Source organism: Aptenodytes patagonicus, chromosome 1 (genome assembly GCF_965638725.1).
Source record: "Aptenodytes patagonicus chromosome 1, bAptPat1.pri.cur, whole genome shotgun sequence".
In the NCBI taxonomy this organism is placed as follows: Eukaryota; Metazoa; Chordata; class Aves; order Sphenisciformes; family Spheniscidae; genus Aptenodytes; species Aptenodytes patagonicus.
In genome coordinates, this window is record NC_134949.1 from 64,242,597 (window position 1) to 64,259,283 (window position 16,687).

The window sequence follows — 16,687 nt, forward strand, 5'->3', positions numbered from 1 at the left end:
TCAGCTGACACATTTGTGGAATGGAGATGGACTCCACTGCCCGATGGAGATGTGAAGAAGTGTCATGCCTTCAAGCCTGACTCCCCTTTCTCCTAAGGCTGCGTCACGGAGCGCAGCAGCCTGAAGCGCAGGAAACCTGCGCCCAGCACATTGCTCTTGTCCCCTGGGCAGTTCACGTAGAGCCAGGCTTCTCAGGTGCAAGTGAAGGCAGACACGTAGTGGGAGTTTTCCAAAGCCTTCAGGACACCTAGCTTTGAACATCCTGCTCTACAGCACTTCGCAGTTCAAGGTGCTTTTGCAGGCTGTCCCTTCACCTCGTTGGGAGAACAGTTACCAGCACAGCACTGTACTTCATTGGGTGTCATGTTCATGGGTGTTTAAAGGCTGTGAGGAGCTCAGGTACAAAAATAAAGGGGACTGCTTAAAAAGCCATAGAGTATGTTTGTGTGAGTGCTGCAGAGCAACAGGTTACTGTGTCACCTCTCCTGCCCGTATGTGTGCTCTTACTTGCAGTATTTCAAGTTCATTTAAGGTAGTTTTCCCTCTGTGAAGGAGCTGTAGCTGCCTTTTTGTTACATTTATCACAAGATAAGAGCAGCTGCATACCAGAAGGTAGTGGGTGCACGATCTGTGTAGACCCAGACTTACCCTGCACAGACATCTTTGAGCATTGTTACCTATAAGTGAATAGTAAGCAATAAACGTAATGAAAACAAGATGGGAGATTGTTGTGCTAAACAGAGAGAAAGTAAGTTTCATATAAAAACGTTCATGAATAAAGAAAGTGATAGCATTTTCTGACAGTATTAGCATCATATACTAAAGTCTTTTAATTTGCAGCAGTCCTTCTTACTGTGCAACAACCAATTGTGTAAGATAGGAGAGATTTGCGGCATATTGTATTGCCATCAGAAATCTTTCTGCTAATGCAACAGACCATAATCGCATCTTCATTTTTGAAGTGCTCACTTGTGGCTGCTCAGGCAAAGCCCCAGAAAAGTTGAAAATATCATCGGGGCCAATAGCAGTGAGAATTTTACCCGAATAAAAAAATTCAGCATCAGGTCTCTGAATGCTAAATGCTGTGCCAGCCGGGTGTGTAACCCCATGCCGCCCCTCCACATTGGAAGAGGTGATTGGTAAAAAGAGCAATAAGCTGTAACCAGCATGGCAGGTTGATGAAAATTTTTGTCTGTGATTGCCTGTGGTTTTGAGAATAGAAACTTCAAAGTCTCGAGAGATGCAGGGAGTTGTAATCTCCCTTGAAAGTAAATCAGGCAACAGAGAAAGTGAAAATATATGGAAGATGTAGCTTCTGGAAGGAATCTCTGCTGTGGCATGCTACAGAGAGGCTGCAAGTTTGAGCAGCCTGAGAGGGGCTGTTCTGCTTACTTCCAAGCAAACAGCAGAGCAAGTTTAGCTCCGTTTCACGTATTTAACTGCCCGGCTCTTAAATTGTTAGGTACTCCTTAGTCTTTCTGTCCTGTTTTGCTCTGTCCCTGCCTTCTTTTTTTTCCTTTTTTTTAAAGTAAAGACAGAGAACACAGTATTACATTAGTAGAGATTATACCTTGTTATATAAAACTGTTTGGTAACACACAGAGTTTACCATGTACAGAATATATACTCTTTCCAGTGCTTTCTGCTTTTTGGAGGGAGAATTATATTCATACCTGACTGGAAAAAGGCAATCCCAATAGTCTTCTATATTAATTTGATAAACATGTTTGATTTTTGTAAATGTTCTGCGACTTACAGGTATTTTACAGTTCTTTAAATGAATGCACATAATGCGCAGCTATGCACAGTGTCCTGAGCCTGTCTTGTCTGCAGGTGTTTATGGCACAGATCCAGTTATCAAGATATTACCTGTAAGAGAAGAAAGATGACCATGTGAGTAAGAGACAAGACAGGGATAAAAAGATCTAGGTCCTCTTCCTGACCAACCCTAGGGATCATATGAGCTTGTTTCTTTTGAAGGGACATTTTGTTTCTTAAAAATTATGTGATTATGTGTTTACTTCCCCTACCTCTAACAGCTTAGATCATTACAAAATAAATGATGCATACAGCTGATTTTTTACAGCTACAGCTGATTTTCACTGCTTGGATTTTCTATTTTTCTGGGTTGGGATAATGGAAATAAAATAAATGCCTTCATACTTTTTTGAGTTATGTTTCAGACTCTGAGGTCACATTTGTAAAAACAATTATTGTGAAGAATTGTGGAAAACCTGTGTTGGTTTTTAGACCTGGAAAAACAAGATTTTATTAAAAATACAGTTTTGCACAAGATCGCTATGTTGTTATCTTTTAAACCTCTGTATGCTTTGGTATGCCAATTATAAAAATGAAATACTGGCAGTTTCATGTACCAGACACCTAGAGTGCTCTAGCAATGCAGAGAGTATTTCATCTCCTTTACTGGGGATACAAAATACGATACTTCTCAAAATTTCCATTGCTATATCAATAACATTTAAAGGAAAGTCTGTGTAGAGGAAGTCTGTGTAATCTTTCCCCCCAGAGATCCAATTCGCAGTCTGAGATAACCTTAGAACCTGATTCCCTTGGGGCGTTGATGAATCTAATTCGGCATAACCTTTTGCGATATGAATCGTCCCATTGACTGCAAGAGGACAGCTCATGTGCTTTAAGATAAGCATCTGCGGAAGTGTTTAGCCAGACAGGGGCAATGTTTTAACTGCTTGGCTGGACTCATCTCTCAGTGACCTACTTTTTAAAAAGAACAAGTAAGGTTTTTCAGGGGTCTCAGTGACCAAGAACAGTAAAATTCTTCCTTGCGAAAGACTTGTAAAACTACCTTTAGGCTTACACTGAGGCAGAAAGCATGAGTTGGCTTTTCCTCTCAGGCTCAATCATCAGAAAAAAACAGTATCTATCTTTCTTTCTTTCTTGCTCTCAGTCTCTTTCACTCTTTTAAAATAGCCACTTTGTATTTCTTGCCCTGCCACCTAAAGAGCAACCAATTTGCTTGCTTTTTGTGGCTTACATCGCAGCACTCAGACCCATGGGGACACCCAAGAGTCCCAGAACAGCCGCTCTCATCTTGACACCCATTTGGCCTTCTTCAGTACAGGGTTAATCTGACTCTCACTGGTTAAGAGAGACCTGCATAAAATATCAAAGGGCTTTATGAGCCTAGAAAGTGCCAAGCCTGCCGTTGAGACCTAATGCAGGGACACTGTGATGAACTGTTACCTGTGTTGGTCAGTTGGTTGATTTTCTGTCTCTTCCTTGTCCCCCCTTTCCTTACAGTGTCAAGTCCTGCTTCCAGAACATGGAGATTTGCAAGCGGCGGGTGAATATGTATGACACAGTGAACCAGAGCAAGACGCCATTCATCACCCATGTGGCCCCAAGCACATCGACCAACTTGACCATGACTTTTAACAACCAGCTGAACACAGTCCACAACCAGGTAAGGGCATCGATCAGAAGCAGCCACTGCTTGAAATGTTTGCGTCAGTAGGGTCTAGAAGATGAGAAGCAAAGTAGCATCCCATTTAACATGCCTGCAAAAAGATGGTACTTTTTTACTCTCTTTCCTCCGCTCTTCCTCATTCTCTTTCCTTCAGGCAAGTGGTAATCTTGTGACATTTTGTGCGACAGTGAAATGTTGCCCTTATTGTTCATGTTGTTGTTGGGGGTGATAAATCCTGCTTACTTGGGAAGTTGCTATGGGGAAAAGCTCATTAGTCCCTTAATGCAGCAAGCAGGACTGTGCTCCCTGGGTCACGCAGAAGTATTTGTGATCTTACAGCACTTCTTCGAATGGAAGTTAAAAGAATTTAAACCCTTCTATAACAGACACAGCACTGTAACCCATCAACAGGAAGGAAGAGTTTAGTGGTAATGTTTATTCTTATCTCTCATTGGTTTTACTCCAGGTGCCACAGTTGATGTGGGGACCCTGTGCTCGTACCCCTACTCCGAACACATTGCACTCTACATTGGTGGGCTCTGGCTTTGCAATCATGCTTTGGACTCTTGTATTAGTTTTATGTGCCCCAGTGTTGGGGGGTGCTGGGATGACAAATTTTGTGTGACTAGCAGGCTAAGTTGTTTACTGCGGTACTGTATTACAACAGTGAAAGGAAACTCTCCAGGGACAGCACTGTAGGAGACTGAAGCTCAAGAAATAGCTACCGTCTTTTAAGCCTGTTGGGAACAGGCTGCTCAAGATTCGCTCTAGAGATTGCAGGTGGCGTTGCAGAAATGGTGCTTGGAAAACAAGGGAGCTAAAGGAGTCTGTGTAGATGTACAGGGTGTTCCTGTAGCACTCAGAAAACCAGACTTCATGACTCAGTTCTCGATACATGTGATCACAGAAGGTCTTTTGGAACAATTCATTAAGCAGATGCAGACAGAGATAGGTCATGGCTTGGTGCTATAGGGTATTAGTTACAAACACTGGTTCCCTTTCTTGGCTGTTTCTGAGATGCTGACTAAAGAAACATGCTACATGCTCCCCTAGGCCGCAGCTGCAGGGCAGAGAGAACATTTGTACCACAGTTGCTAGTAGGAAATGCAGACTTGCTTTCGTTTCCTCACAACTCACTTGATGTTAAGATTGGTTGTTGGCTGGGAAGGTCTGTGGTAATCTCTGAATTCTCATAAGGGGTGTGTGTCGTGAGTAGAACTGGTATCTCCAGTGTTCCTAGAATAAGTGGTAGAAACATTTCCAGGAAGGGTGTTTTAATTTGAACAAGCTCTAAACCTTTCACTGTTCTCTTCAACATACCGCTCATCTTGGCTCTCTGGTGCTCCCTGTCTCTGCAAAATACCTGGGGATTGCCTCCTTCCCGTTATGACTCCTGAGATTAGGAGTGTGGGAGCTGTCGTGGTTGCTGCTCGGTCTGTTGCACAGGGGAACAGATTGCACTTCTCTGCCTCTGCACAGAGAGGGGGGAGGAGGAGGAGGAAGAAATTTTTTGCCATCGCATCCCTTGCAGCTGTGGTTGTGGCTGTGGCAGTGCAGCATGGGTACCCTTCCCAGGCCCGGTGGCAACCAGGGCAGTGCAAAATGCTGAGCCTGCTGCCTCCTGCAGCCTTGATCAAAGCCTCATCCTCGGTTCATTTGTTCACCATGAGAAAGTGTTGTCTCGCCTATCTCCAGCAGCGATGCTGGTGCGTTTGGGTGGAGGGGAAAGGTGGGCTCTGGTCTGGTGAAGCCTAGTCGCCTAGACATGAATGTTAAGGGCATATTTTTATAGAGCAGTGGCAGAGCTGTTTAGGAGTTGTTTGTCTGCAACTGTTACAGACTCAGTCCAAATAAAAAACAAATCACCCTAAGATTTCTAGGTATTTTGCAGAACACTGGGCTGATTTTTGTGGCTTTGCAACATCCCATGCTGGAGTTTCTGCTCTGAGAGATTTTAAAGTCAAGCCAAGTGAAGTTTGGACTTCTTTGAAAATACTATTATTACCTCCTGTTATGCCTTCTGATTCCTTCAAATTCAAAACATAATTCAAGGGGCATGTGCCGTCTTAGATAAAAGGTAGAAGAAAGGCTGGAATGAGTCTCCCCTCTCAGGATGAGGCTTCACAGGGCATGGAGGTGCTGAGTTTCTTTTACCTAAGAAATGTGATCTTCTAGAGCTATGATGAAAGAACAACGTGATTTGGGGATAGTAGCATTTTCTGAACCCATCTTCTGTATGCTGCAAATCAGAGCCAGTTGGGCAATAAATGGGGCTACAGTTCTGCTTTGGAGAACGCACTATGTGTCCAAGCAGTACACAGCAGCGCTGCATGGTCAGAGGTCCCATGGCATGGTACAGCTGCAGTTACTCAGGCAGATCGTGCTCCTTTCCGCGTCGCTGCCCTTGCCTCTGTGCTCCTCAATGTCCTGTTCTACCCCTTGTTTGGTTTCGGTTTGCTGGTTTTTTTTTTTTTTTTTTACTTTATCTTACACTATTTTACTTTTTTATTTTATTTTTGGATTTTGCTTCTTCCAACGTACCCATCTCCCTCATTTTTTGTTTGTTTTTGTTTAATTCCCGTCATTCCTTTAGACCACCAACCTGGCTCCCACCTCCTCCAGTGCCACTATTTCCTTAGCCAACCCCGAGGTCTCCATACTAAATTACCAATCTGCACTCTACCAGCCCTCAGCGGCGTCCATGGCTGCGGTGGCCCAGCGGAGCATGCCCCTGCAGACAGGAACAGCGCAGATCTGTGCCCGGCCCGACCCCTTCCAGCAAGCTCTCATTGTCTGCCCACCAGGCTTCCAAGGTAAGTAACAGCCTCACCAAGTCTTGGCCAGTTGCTGCTCCTTCCCCGCTGCTGTTTCATCTAGCTCTTGGTGGAAACAAGCTTCCTTAGTGCAGATCATATCTACAGGCCAGCAATTTTTCTACTATAAGAGCAATGAGGTTGCTGCAGATGGAAATGTTTGCAGCAGTGGAGGATCTTGCAGGCACCTCCAACATCATGGGTTGGAGGTGGCTGGTCTAAAACAATGGGGCAGGCACTGAGAAGGGGTTGGGGGAGAATGTGTGGTATTTGTCATCCTTTGCCCTGAACAGAGTTTAAGGCTCTTCTGCCTCACTTTGGTAAACTTGAAAACTTGCCCCCACAACAACGATAAATCAGTACATAAATAACGGGTTCATCACTTCTCAGTGATTCAGTTGTTAAAAGGGGGACTCAGGAGGTTAATGCAGCAGGGAGTGTGCTGCTGCTGGACATGAGGGTTTGCCCCCATAACAGATGCTCGTGACCATTTATCAGTACAATTCCTTTAGCTCCAGCCCTGCTGCAAACAGCTCTGCCTGTGTATACCAGTGGCAGGCACCACTATCAGACAAATTGGGTGATGATCAGATTTAGCCACTGGTCCTTCTCTTGACTTTACACACTGTAGCAATTTGGACAAACTAGCCAGATATCTGTAGGAAGTGGTCTAAACAGACCTTGGTTCAGCTGGTGCAACTTCTGCTCTTCATTTCTACAAGCCTGTCTGTGCAGCAGTCTCTAGGCACTTGTTAAATGTTCTGCAAGATTATCAAAGCTCTTTTGAACTAGGGGAGTTTAGCTAGACCTCTTCTACATAGTTAAAATGCATCTCAAGGGTTTGACTTCAGAAATGTATTGCTAGAATATGTAAGCTAACATCTTCCGCTTGCTGTCTTGAGAAAGCTCTAAACCAGAGGAGGTAGCACAGGTTGTGTCACGCACTAAGGTGGTGGAGGGGGAAGTTTCCTGCAGCTCAGTTAGGCTAATGCATAGCTGAGTCAGCAATGGTTGCAGTTTGGGGTGTGCTAGATTACATGGTCAAATCAGAGCCTTTTAAATATGAGTCCTGAGAAGCTGTGTAAGAGAAAAACACCTATTCCCGTCAAGGCTGAGTGAGTGCACAGTTCTGGATTCCCATCCCACTGTCCCACTTGGGTCACAAGAGAGCATTCTCACATAGCAATGGGTTTTGGCTGGCAAGGACCATTTTCTGTTGTCAAACCAGAGAACATGGGGGAAGAGAAGCCATTCCCTCCCCTGTCTTCCTTTTCTCCCTGTACACATTGTATTGAGGTGTTTCCCACAGATTTGAGGTACCCTAAAAATATGTACTCAGTTAATCCCTCAACGTCTTTGAAAATGTCTTTTCTGCACCCTTATGCATGTATCATGTTTATCAACATTTGATGGACATTTTTGGGCTGGGGTGGAATACGTGGGGCTCCGAGAGCCCGATTTTTTTGAGGGACTGAACACTGCAATTTAAGTGGACATCAGTGAGTGCCCTTAGGCACCTCTGAAAACCAGACCCCTGTTCCTAGCAATGCTGCTGATGGCTAATGCTGTACCTTCTGTACTGGTGGAACAGGGTTACAAGCCTCCCCTTCGAAGCATGCTGGGTATTCAGTTCGGATGGAGAATGCCGTTCCCATTGTCACTCAGGCTCCTGGGGCCCAACCTCTTCAGATCCAGCCAGGACTCCTCGCACAGGTAAGGAGCTCTGAAGACACCGAGCTCGGCGGGTATTTTTTGTGTTGTTTAGCTCTTGGAGGCTGAGGGAGAGTAGCTTTCTTAGAGGGCCTTCTGTTGGTGCAGTTCGGAGACTTGGCCAGCCATATAAGGGTCTCCAGCTTTCTCCAAAATGTCCAAACCTCCCCCAGTTCATTGTTCAGCTCAAAGGCTATGTCAGAGTTGCAAAAGTCTCTGGAAAGACCTTCTTTCCTTTTGCTTCTCCACTGGAATCAGTGGGAAGCCTCAGGGGAAGCTGTGTCAGGCCTCTGCTGAGGAGGAACCGGTAATAACCTTCCTGCATACTCCTGAACTCGCGGTCTCAGAGGTAGTTTGTGGCCAGGAGTTGTGCTGGTGAATTGCGTGCTGCTGATAAATATCTTTCATGCTTTTAAGTTTTCACCCTTCTGTTTTATGAGCTGCCCCTCTGCTCTTAAGTTATGAGAGAGATGTGGGGGGCAGAGGCAAGGCCCCACAGCCAAGGAGCTCTCCTTGTCAGCAGCACTTGTTGGCACAATTGTCTAAAATGCCCTCACAGGAAAAGCATGGTTCCTCCCAGGAAAAAAAACAAACAGGAATGGGTACCACCGATCACATGCACATCCTCAAGGAGAACCCGAGCTCCTCAAAAAGGAGGAGCAGTTCATTCCTCCTTGGGCTGGCTTCGGTGAATCTGCCCCTACTGGTTTTCAGCTGGTGCCATGGTACCTCTGCCAATATCAAGCATGTTTCTGGCAGCAAAAAAAAAAAGTGCCTAGTATACTTGTGCAGCCTGGAAAAGATGACCTACAAGTTAAAAATGCATGCCTCTGACTCAGGATTGGTTGATCTGCCATGCTTTCATTAATGCCAGCGCGTTCATACGCAGTCAAGTACCAGCAGACTTCAGGGTTATGCCTGTGCATTGCATTGCCAGGGTAAGACTTGGTGCAGTTGCCTTTCTTTGCCAGCTGCCAGTCGTGCTTATCTGGTGAAGACGGATCAAAACACAACTTGCAGCCTGTGTGATTTCCATTAGCTAATGTGCCCTGCCCCTTCCCAATAGCAGAGTCTTTGTTAGCGGGCCGTCTGAAACATTGAACCTATCTCTGTTGCAACCTGTCGTAACAACCTGCGTGGCCAGGTCTCTTGTTTGGTAGGAAAGGAGAGCCTAAGAGGCAGGGGAGACAAAAACAATGGCAAAGCGAGAAGCAGTCTGTGCAGGCACGGTTGCAGGCACCTATTGCTTGTGCAAGAAGTCAGCCTAGGCAGTGGGTGAAGAAGGTGACAGAGCTCTGCACGCCCCTGCCATTCTGCCAGGCCTCCTGAGGTGTGCTGTTACATGGAGCTTGAAGGGGTGAGGGTTGGGTCTGAAGCATCCCAAAGGCAGCAGGATCCTGAAAGATCTTGAGACCTCCAGTCCCTTCTTTCTTCTCGAGGTGGCCTTGTTGGGGTCACCACGCAGTCTGCGGGAGGGAAGGAGTGTTCAGAAGAACCTTTGCTACCAATTTCTGTGCTGCCCCTGCTACATGAACTCCCATTTCATGGACTGCCCCTTTCGTACTTTCTACCAATGTTTTATTCACTGTCACTTCCACAAGGGAATTTAAGCTAAGAAACACTCCTCACTTGCATAGATTTTTAATTTTTGATTTAATAGAAGAGAGACAGTCTGCCTGTTGATATATCTGTCTGTCTCACGTGATGAGAAATGCTAGCTGCCGCTCTGATGGCAAGACGCTCTGATTGATGCCGGTGGCATCTGGTGTCCGCAGGCTTCGCTCAGTTCGGGCTGAGCAGCTGGTCTGATAAACAAATCTGTACCCAATTCCAGTTTCCTGAATGGAAAAACACAGCTTCTTTGTAATGCATTGTAGTCACATCTGATCTCTGAGCGGCTGCGTGTCTCTCTTTCGGCAGAGAGCTACTCCTCTCATGCGCAGCTGCTTATCTAATACTCTTCAGACCGGACTGTGCAATTGCTCCAACTAGTAGAGGGACAGTCCATGGCAGAGAGTGTAGTGTCTCCGGAGCCCACTTCTGTCTTTTTACCCGCCCTATTTGTCCCCCTGATTAGGCATGATGCTGCTCCTTGTGCTCCCAGCACTGTGTAGTACCAATGGGCTTTCTCCCCTGCCCAGCACACGGCGCAGGTCACTGTGCTTGCCCGCATCAGGATGGCTGTGGCTGGCAAAACCTTACTGCATCCCAGTGCAGCTGACGTCCGGCTCTCCCTGTGCATTTTGTACGAGACCAGCAGTCCTGGAGGAGGGGCAGGGAAAGGAGCTCCAGGAGCTGGAGGGACCCAGGGCAGAGGCAGTGACAGATTTTGAGCATCATCTCTGGCAGCTGTGTGTCTGCAGCCTGTGGCGAGGAGCTAGACAGAGCAAGCAGCCTGCAAGATGCAGAGCCCGTGGCGAAAGTAACTTATTTGTAACTTCTCTGGGTTTATTTTATTTTCACCCTCTCAAGCAAGTGTGATCCACATACTGTATGCACAGAGACCAGTGAAAGGAGACTGATCCTGTCTTTGCTAATAGCTCTCTGCAGCTTCAGATCTCAAAAGAGACAAAGCTGTACAGTTTTCTGGCAGGCTTCCATGACGTGACCCAGAACTGTCCCCTGTCCTTGAATAATGCCCTGAATTCTTGATTTTTCTCTTCTTTTAACTCCTTCCCAACAATACTTCTTCCCACGGAGGTCCTGCCACCGACTTTCAGAACAAATGAGCTTATTCCATTAGTCGTTCTGGCTCTACATCCGAAGCGCGAGCTCCATCGCACCGGGGGACCCACCATCTCCCAAGCGCAGGGGCCAGCGCGGCGCTCCGCCGTGACGGCACAATTTCACAGTAATGCAATAACTGAGAACAGGCTGCGGCTGCCGGCACAAGCCTCCCGTGTGTAAGCACAGCACACTGTACTAGTGGATCAGCCTAGACAAGTCTTATCTGCAGATTAAATGATTCCGTGGTTCTTACTTAATAAGTGAGGAATTTGTGCCTGGACCCTAACACTGCATCTAAATTTATGCACTGCAGTCAGGAAAGGAGTTTAGATATGTTCAGTTCTCTTCCTGAAAAGGGAGGAAGCAGTTTTCTCTGCAAGTAAATCCAGGTAGTCCCCTGGGACTGACTGCAACAGTAGTTTAGTCTCCTCTTTTAAATCAAAGCTGGGAAAAAAAGAAAAGAAAAAAAACCAAAAAAAGCTTTTTTCCTGCCCGATCTTTTTGCGTCTTTGCCTCGTCCTCCTGCCTGCTCTGAGCAGCCACCAGTTCATGGTTGTGGCTTCTTAGATGAAGAGCTCTCAGGAGCCCTGTGACTGTCCATCCTTTGCAGATGTTGCTGAGAGGGCTCACCATAGCAGCCTTTTCATCTAACTCAGCAATGCGGAAAATTACAAGACAGTCAAACTTTGGAGCAGAACTGGGAAAAGGTGTTTTTTTTGGGGGGTGGGAGGGTGATTTGTTTGGTTTTTTTTTTACTGGGGGATGGAAGGGGATCATGGGGACAGTTAACAGGATTCTTGTGAGGATGGAGATGGGGACAAATGCATGCCTGAAAGAAGTCTCCCCTCTAAAATTTAGCCTCCTTAGAGCTGTGAGATAACACAACACGGGTCCAATATAGTAGTGCCGGTTGGAACTAAGGAGGGTAATAGCCAGTACCCCTGTGTTCCCCAGCCCAGGCAGTGAGAAGCTGCCGGAGCCGCCTTCAGGCAGCACATAGCAAAGAAAGTTTCCCAAGTCAAAAAACCAATCATCTGACTTGTGTGTGGAGTCACTGGAGCAGGACGACCTGAGTCATGCCTGTGGCAGCGCAGCTGGAGGGATGGTTGCATAGCAGAGCGATGGCTTAACTCACAGGGCAGAGATTTCCACCCCTGCAAGGGGGGCACCCGCTCAGAAAAAGCCGGAGAGCACACAGAGAGGACAGGCACATGCTGTGTAGTCATGCATGGCTCCACTCTGCTTTGGCCGGGGGGCTCCTGGTGGGCTGGAAGCAGGCAACTGGGCTCCTTGGCCCATGCAGCAAGATGTTCCTCCTGAGGAACACTCGGTGACCGATGCGCACTTCCTTTTGGTATCCCCAAATTCACCTTTTTTCCCTCCTTGCAAAAGCCTTGCAGCCCCGTGTTCTCTTTTCTCATCTTTGAAAAGTTCATCCTCCGTTTTAGTTCCTTTAAGTTCCTGAAGTCCGTTAGGTCCTGTTGGGGTGGGAAGGAAACTTGGCTGTAGGAGGGGGAAAATAACAATGGGACCATAGTGCTCAGCTGATCTGGAGAGACAAAATTAAAAGGTGCTGAAGAGTTTGATGTTTGGGTTGAAATGCCAACCAGTTTCGATCCCTCCCATTCCCAGTTTAACCTAAAACACAGCTGCTGCTTTGGACGGCAGGAATTTTTTTTCCCCTCCTTTGCGCTCTCTGTATTGATAACTTTTACTGCTTTTACTGTGGTTTCCTAACAGTATTTGTCATCTATGACTGAAAAGCGGTAAGAGCTAGGTAGTATGACCATGATCATTATTAGGAGCCCCAGCTGAGCATGGACCACCACTCACACTCAGTGTATGATGCCTCTTGTTAAGAAATTGTTTTCCCTCTGTCGACAGCAAGCGTGGCCCAGTGGCACTCAGCAGATCCTGCTCCCTCCTGCCTGGCAGCAGCTGACCGGGGTGGCCACCCACACTTCTGTCCAGCACGCGACTGTCATCCCGGAGTCCATGGCAGGCACCCAGCCGCTGGCAGACTGGAGGTAAACTGGAAGCACTTGGAGGCTCCCTGAAGTACCCACCAGTGCTGGAGGAGGCGTGAGAAGAGCTGGGGCGGGAGGGACAGGGTCCCATGAGTCTGCGGAGCAGGGGGAGAAGGACAGGAGGCTGCAGCTTGCAACCTCCCTATCTGAGAGGTGGGCAGTTCTCCATTCCCCGTCCCTGAAGCGGAGTGCCGTGCCCACGCTGCTCCCTTCAGTCACTTCCCTGGGGGGAATGCTTCTTCCTGAGGGGACTGGGAGCCCAACGGGCCCTGGAGGAGGGTGCCTCAGTGAAAGCAGTGGGAGCCTGTGAAAGAGCCTGCTGAAGAGCCGCCGGTTGCATTTTAAACGTGTGCCTGTCTCCCCCCTTTGCAGAAACACCCACGCTCATGGCAGCCATTATAACCCCATCATGCAGCAGCCCGCGCTGTTAGCTAGCCATGTGACTCTCCCCGCAGCCCAGCCCGTCAACGTGGGTGTTGCTCACGTCATGCGCCAGCCGCCCGCCGCCACCACCTCCGCCAGGAAGAGTAAGCAGCACCAGTCGGCGCCCCGGTGAGTGTGCACGGCTCCCGGCGCTGCCATTGGTCGTGGCGTCGGTGAGGCAGGAGTCCGTGCCTGGGTTGTTCTCAATGCAGCCCTGCAATGCAAGCATGCTGATGAGGGTGGTATTCACTGACATCTGTGGGGCAACATAAAGTTTGTTCCACGGCCCACGAGTGATTAGATCACGGTTTTTGTGACTGGACGCTTTGCTGCTTCACTTCTTCCGTACCCAGGTCAGGAGAGCAGGGGGTAAGAGGTAGTCAGGCGCATTTTATACCCAGTGAGCATCATTTTGTGCAGGAGTTAGTGGCTGGAGGGGATGCGGGATGGGAGACTCGGGCCCTGTTTATACAGCTCGTTATGCTGCTGTGATTACCTGAGGCCTTGTAGTCACCGTAATTAAAAATGTAACTATATTCTCAGGTCAGCGTGGCACAATGCCCAGTTGCCACACCTTTTCTTCCCACATCATCTCGAAGAAGCACTGCTGAGGTGCAGTGTCTGCATTTTCACAGGGTGGTGCACCTCCAGGGGACCGCATCTTCAGGAGCATGTGCCTGATGTGTGCATACAAGATCTGCCCTTTCAAAAGCAACGGGATGATGACCTATCTTCTGAGCTTTAATGCCATGCAGAGTGGAGGACTGGGGTGGCTTTAGGCCACCTTCAAGCTCTCCAGCTCCTAACATACATGGTTGGCCGCTATCTTCAACAGTACACACCAGCAACAGATACCTGCACTGGCCTTTTTATAATCATGGCAGCATAAACAGGAAGCATTTTATAAGGACATCTCATACAGGGGCAGTCCTTAGACACCTAAATCTATCAACTCTCAGTAGGACCATTTGGCTCTGCAAAGAGGAGACTGGGTCTTGGTTCATACTATGTTACGTGGCACAACTCAAACGATAGGATCATTGCAGTGCCTGTCACAGCCCTGTAATCTTGCCTAGAGGACAAGGCTGTTTAAGATGTATGTGCAGCTGTTCCAGGGAAAGTCCTCTGGGCTGTGAAACTAGCACATTTCTTTTAAAAAAACAAAACAGAACAGTGCGGGGGAGAGAACCAAAATGGGTCACCACTTGTGCAGTGGCAAAAGCAGAGGAGCTTGTGGTTTTCCTGGGTGACTGGACTGGGGCCAGATGAGCTCTGAGTTCACAACCACTTTGACTCTAGTTAAGAGGCCACTATTTAAATCCTTCCCATTTATGTGCTCTCTAATGTTGCATTTACTTTGGGTGGGCTCCAGCTGTCTTAGTCCATTCGTAATGTAGAGCAGAGGCAGCTACATCCCCGGCAAGCCAGCAAAAGAGAGCGCCTGTTGCAACCAGTGTGCCTGTGCAGGGCCTCCCCTCTCCCTTCCCTCTCCAGGGGCAGGGTGGCAGTGTCCAGGAGGAATTGGACGCTTTCAGAGCAAGGGTTTCTACGGCTTCATTAGTTGTTATGCTTTTGTAGCCAGATGAGGGACGTGCTCCTTTGGAGAGGAGGGTACTCCACGCTGCTCATTGGTATTCAAAAAGCACTGCAAATGCTACTGTGCAGCCATTTGTTATGCAAAAGACCCTGTGTAAGTTGGTATAGTGCGATACCTCCATAATGACTTCCTTCTGATGGATGCCACCTATTCCTTTTGTTAGCTTTTGGGCCAAGCTGAACATGCAGCCCAGGCCCCACTGTAGAACAAAACCAGAACTTTGTTTGCTTCCTTTCTGAATCTGCGAATGTTCTGCAATAGGCAGAAGAAATAAAGTTTAAAAAAAAAGAAGAAAGAAAATGTGGGAAAAGATTGAAATGGGCTTTAGTCAGTGTGCTTTGGTAAATATTCCCATCTGCAGACCTGCGCCGCACTGTTTGGTGGCCAGGTTCTGTGTTCAGATCCCTGATCCAAGTGGGCCCTTTCCAACTGTCAGGCAGGCAAGCTGAAGTAGGAAGACTGGGACAAAAACAGGACTTGAGAATGTTTTTCTACTGCATAATAAAAAGATTGTTCTTTTCTTTCTGATTTATATATGCTGTATCTGCTGCCTCATGTGGGAATGAAATGAAACTGAGTGTATGTCCTCCCATCTGCGTGCTCTCATCCATGGGACTCCACTATCCTAGAGGATGAAGCATTGGACACGAAATCTTCATTGAACAGATTCTTAAACAGAAAATTAAATTTTCAACTAAGAAAAGCAGTTTTCCTGATAAATGATTGTTGTTTTCCACAAAAAATTCTAATTTTACCTTTAGCTTTTTCTGGCCAAAAAATATCTGGTCCTGATGCATCCATGCAGGATACAGGAGAAAGGGGTTATCATTTGGGGGGTTCTTCCTTCTGTGACAGCCATACTGTGCCTGCCTGTGTTTTGTATGTCTGGGCTGTGTGACTAGCCTCTACCTCCCAGCACAAACTCTTGGGAGGCAGCATTTCTCATTTGGGAATTTCTAGGGAAAACAAAATTGAATTTTTTACTAAAAGAAACTACTTTTCAGCCAATTATATGAATAAGTCATGTGAGGCACTCTGTCCTTTGACGAGGTGACTATGCCAGTTTCGCAGTTTTCCTAGACCTCATAAATCAGTGCCACTGAATCAGAGACCAGGAATCAAAAGCCATGGCAACGAGCAACTTAAGCAAACCGAGTTGTAACCAGTTAACAACCTTTCCCATTTGCAGAAATGCATCCACCTATGAAGTTTCATCCTCTCAATCCATCAGCTCGCCTCAGCGGTCGAAACGAGTGAAGGAAAACACGCCTCCCCGCTGTGCCATGGTGCACAACAGCCCTGCCTGCAGCACCTCCGTCACGTGCGGCTGGGGGGATGTGGCGACCAGCACCACACGGGAGCGGCAGCGGCAGACGATAATCATTCCCGACACCCCTAGCCCCGCAGTGAGTGTCATCACTATCAGCAGCGACACAGATGAAGAGGAGGAGCAGAAGCATGCACCCACCAGGTGAGCAGCAGCTCTCTGCTCTTCCTTGTGTGCAGGAGAGAGAGACAGAGGCAGAGAAGTGCTGGAGCATCCCAGGCGTTGCTGTAGGGTCCCAGGAGCTACAGTTGGGTCTCAGCACCCAGGTCATCTTTCATTTGAGAGGAAAGATGATGGGGAGCCTAAAATGCTAGCTGAGGACTCCACAGACTTAGGTGGTGTTTCCTACCGTGCTGTACATTTGCTGTGTGACCTTGGAGAAGCGTAGTAGTCTCTCTGTGCCATAGTTTCTCATCTGTAAGAGGAAATAATAGTTTTCTCTATCTCACAAGACTGTTGAAAGGAGACTTTAGAGATCCTGTGGTGATGAGCGTCTTTAAGTCAGATAGCTGTTTAAAACAAAGACAAAAAGAAGGGCTTGGAAGGAAGGTAGCTTAAAATTGTCTTTACTCTTTCTAAATGATGCAGGCATCTGTAAAAAGCATTAAATGACACCTT

At 47.4% G+C, this 16,687-nt stretch overlaps 1 protein-coding gene across 2 annotated transcripts in view; it reads left to right on the top strand.

Annotated features, from left to right (window-relative positions):
* HIPK2 (homeodomain interacting protein kinase 2) overlaps positions 1-16,687 on the top strand; it is a gene marked incomplete at its 3' end in the record, with an annotated part of 139,393 nt that overhangs the window by 104,243 nt on the left and 18,463 nt on the right. The window contains 6 exon segments of one of the 2 annotated variants that reach the window (XM_076339831.1): positions 3,280-3,442; positions 6,039-6,258; positions 7,850-7,971; positions 12,580-12,722; positions 13,095-13,274; positions 15,932-16,213. In XM_076339831.1, the coding sequence (XP_076195946.1) occupies positions 3,280-3,442; positions 6,039-6,258; positions 7,850-7,971; positions 12,580-12,722; positions 13,095-13,274; positions 15,932-16,213 (1,110 nt within the window). 2 annotated transcript variants of the gene reach the window in all.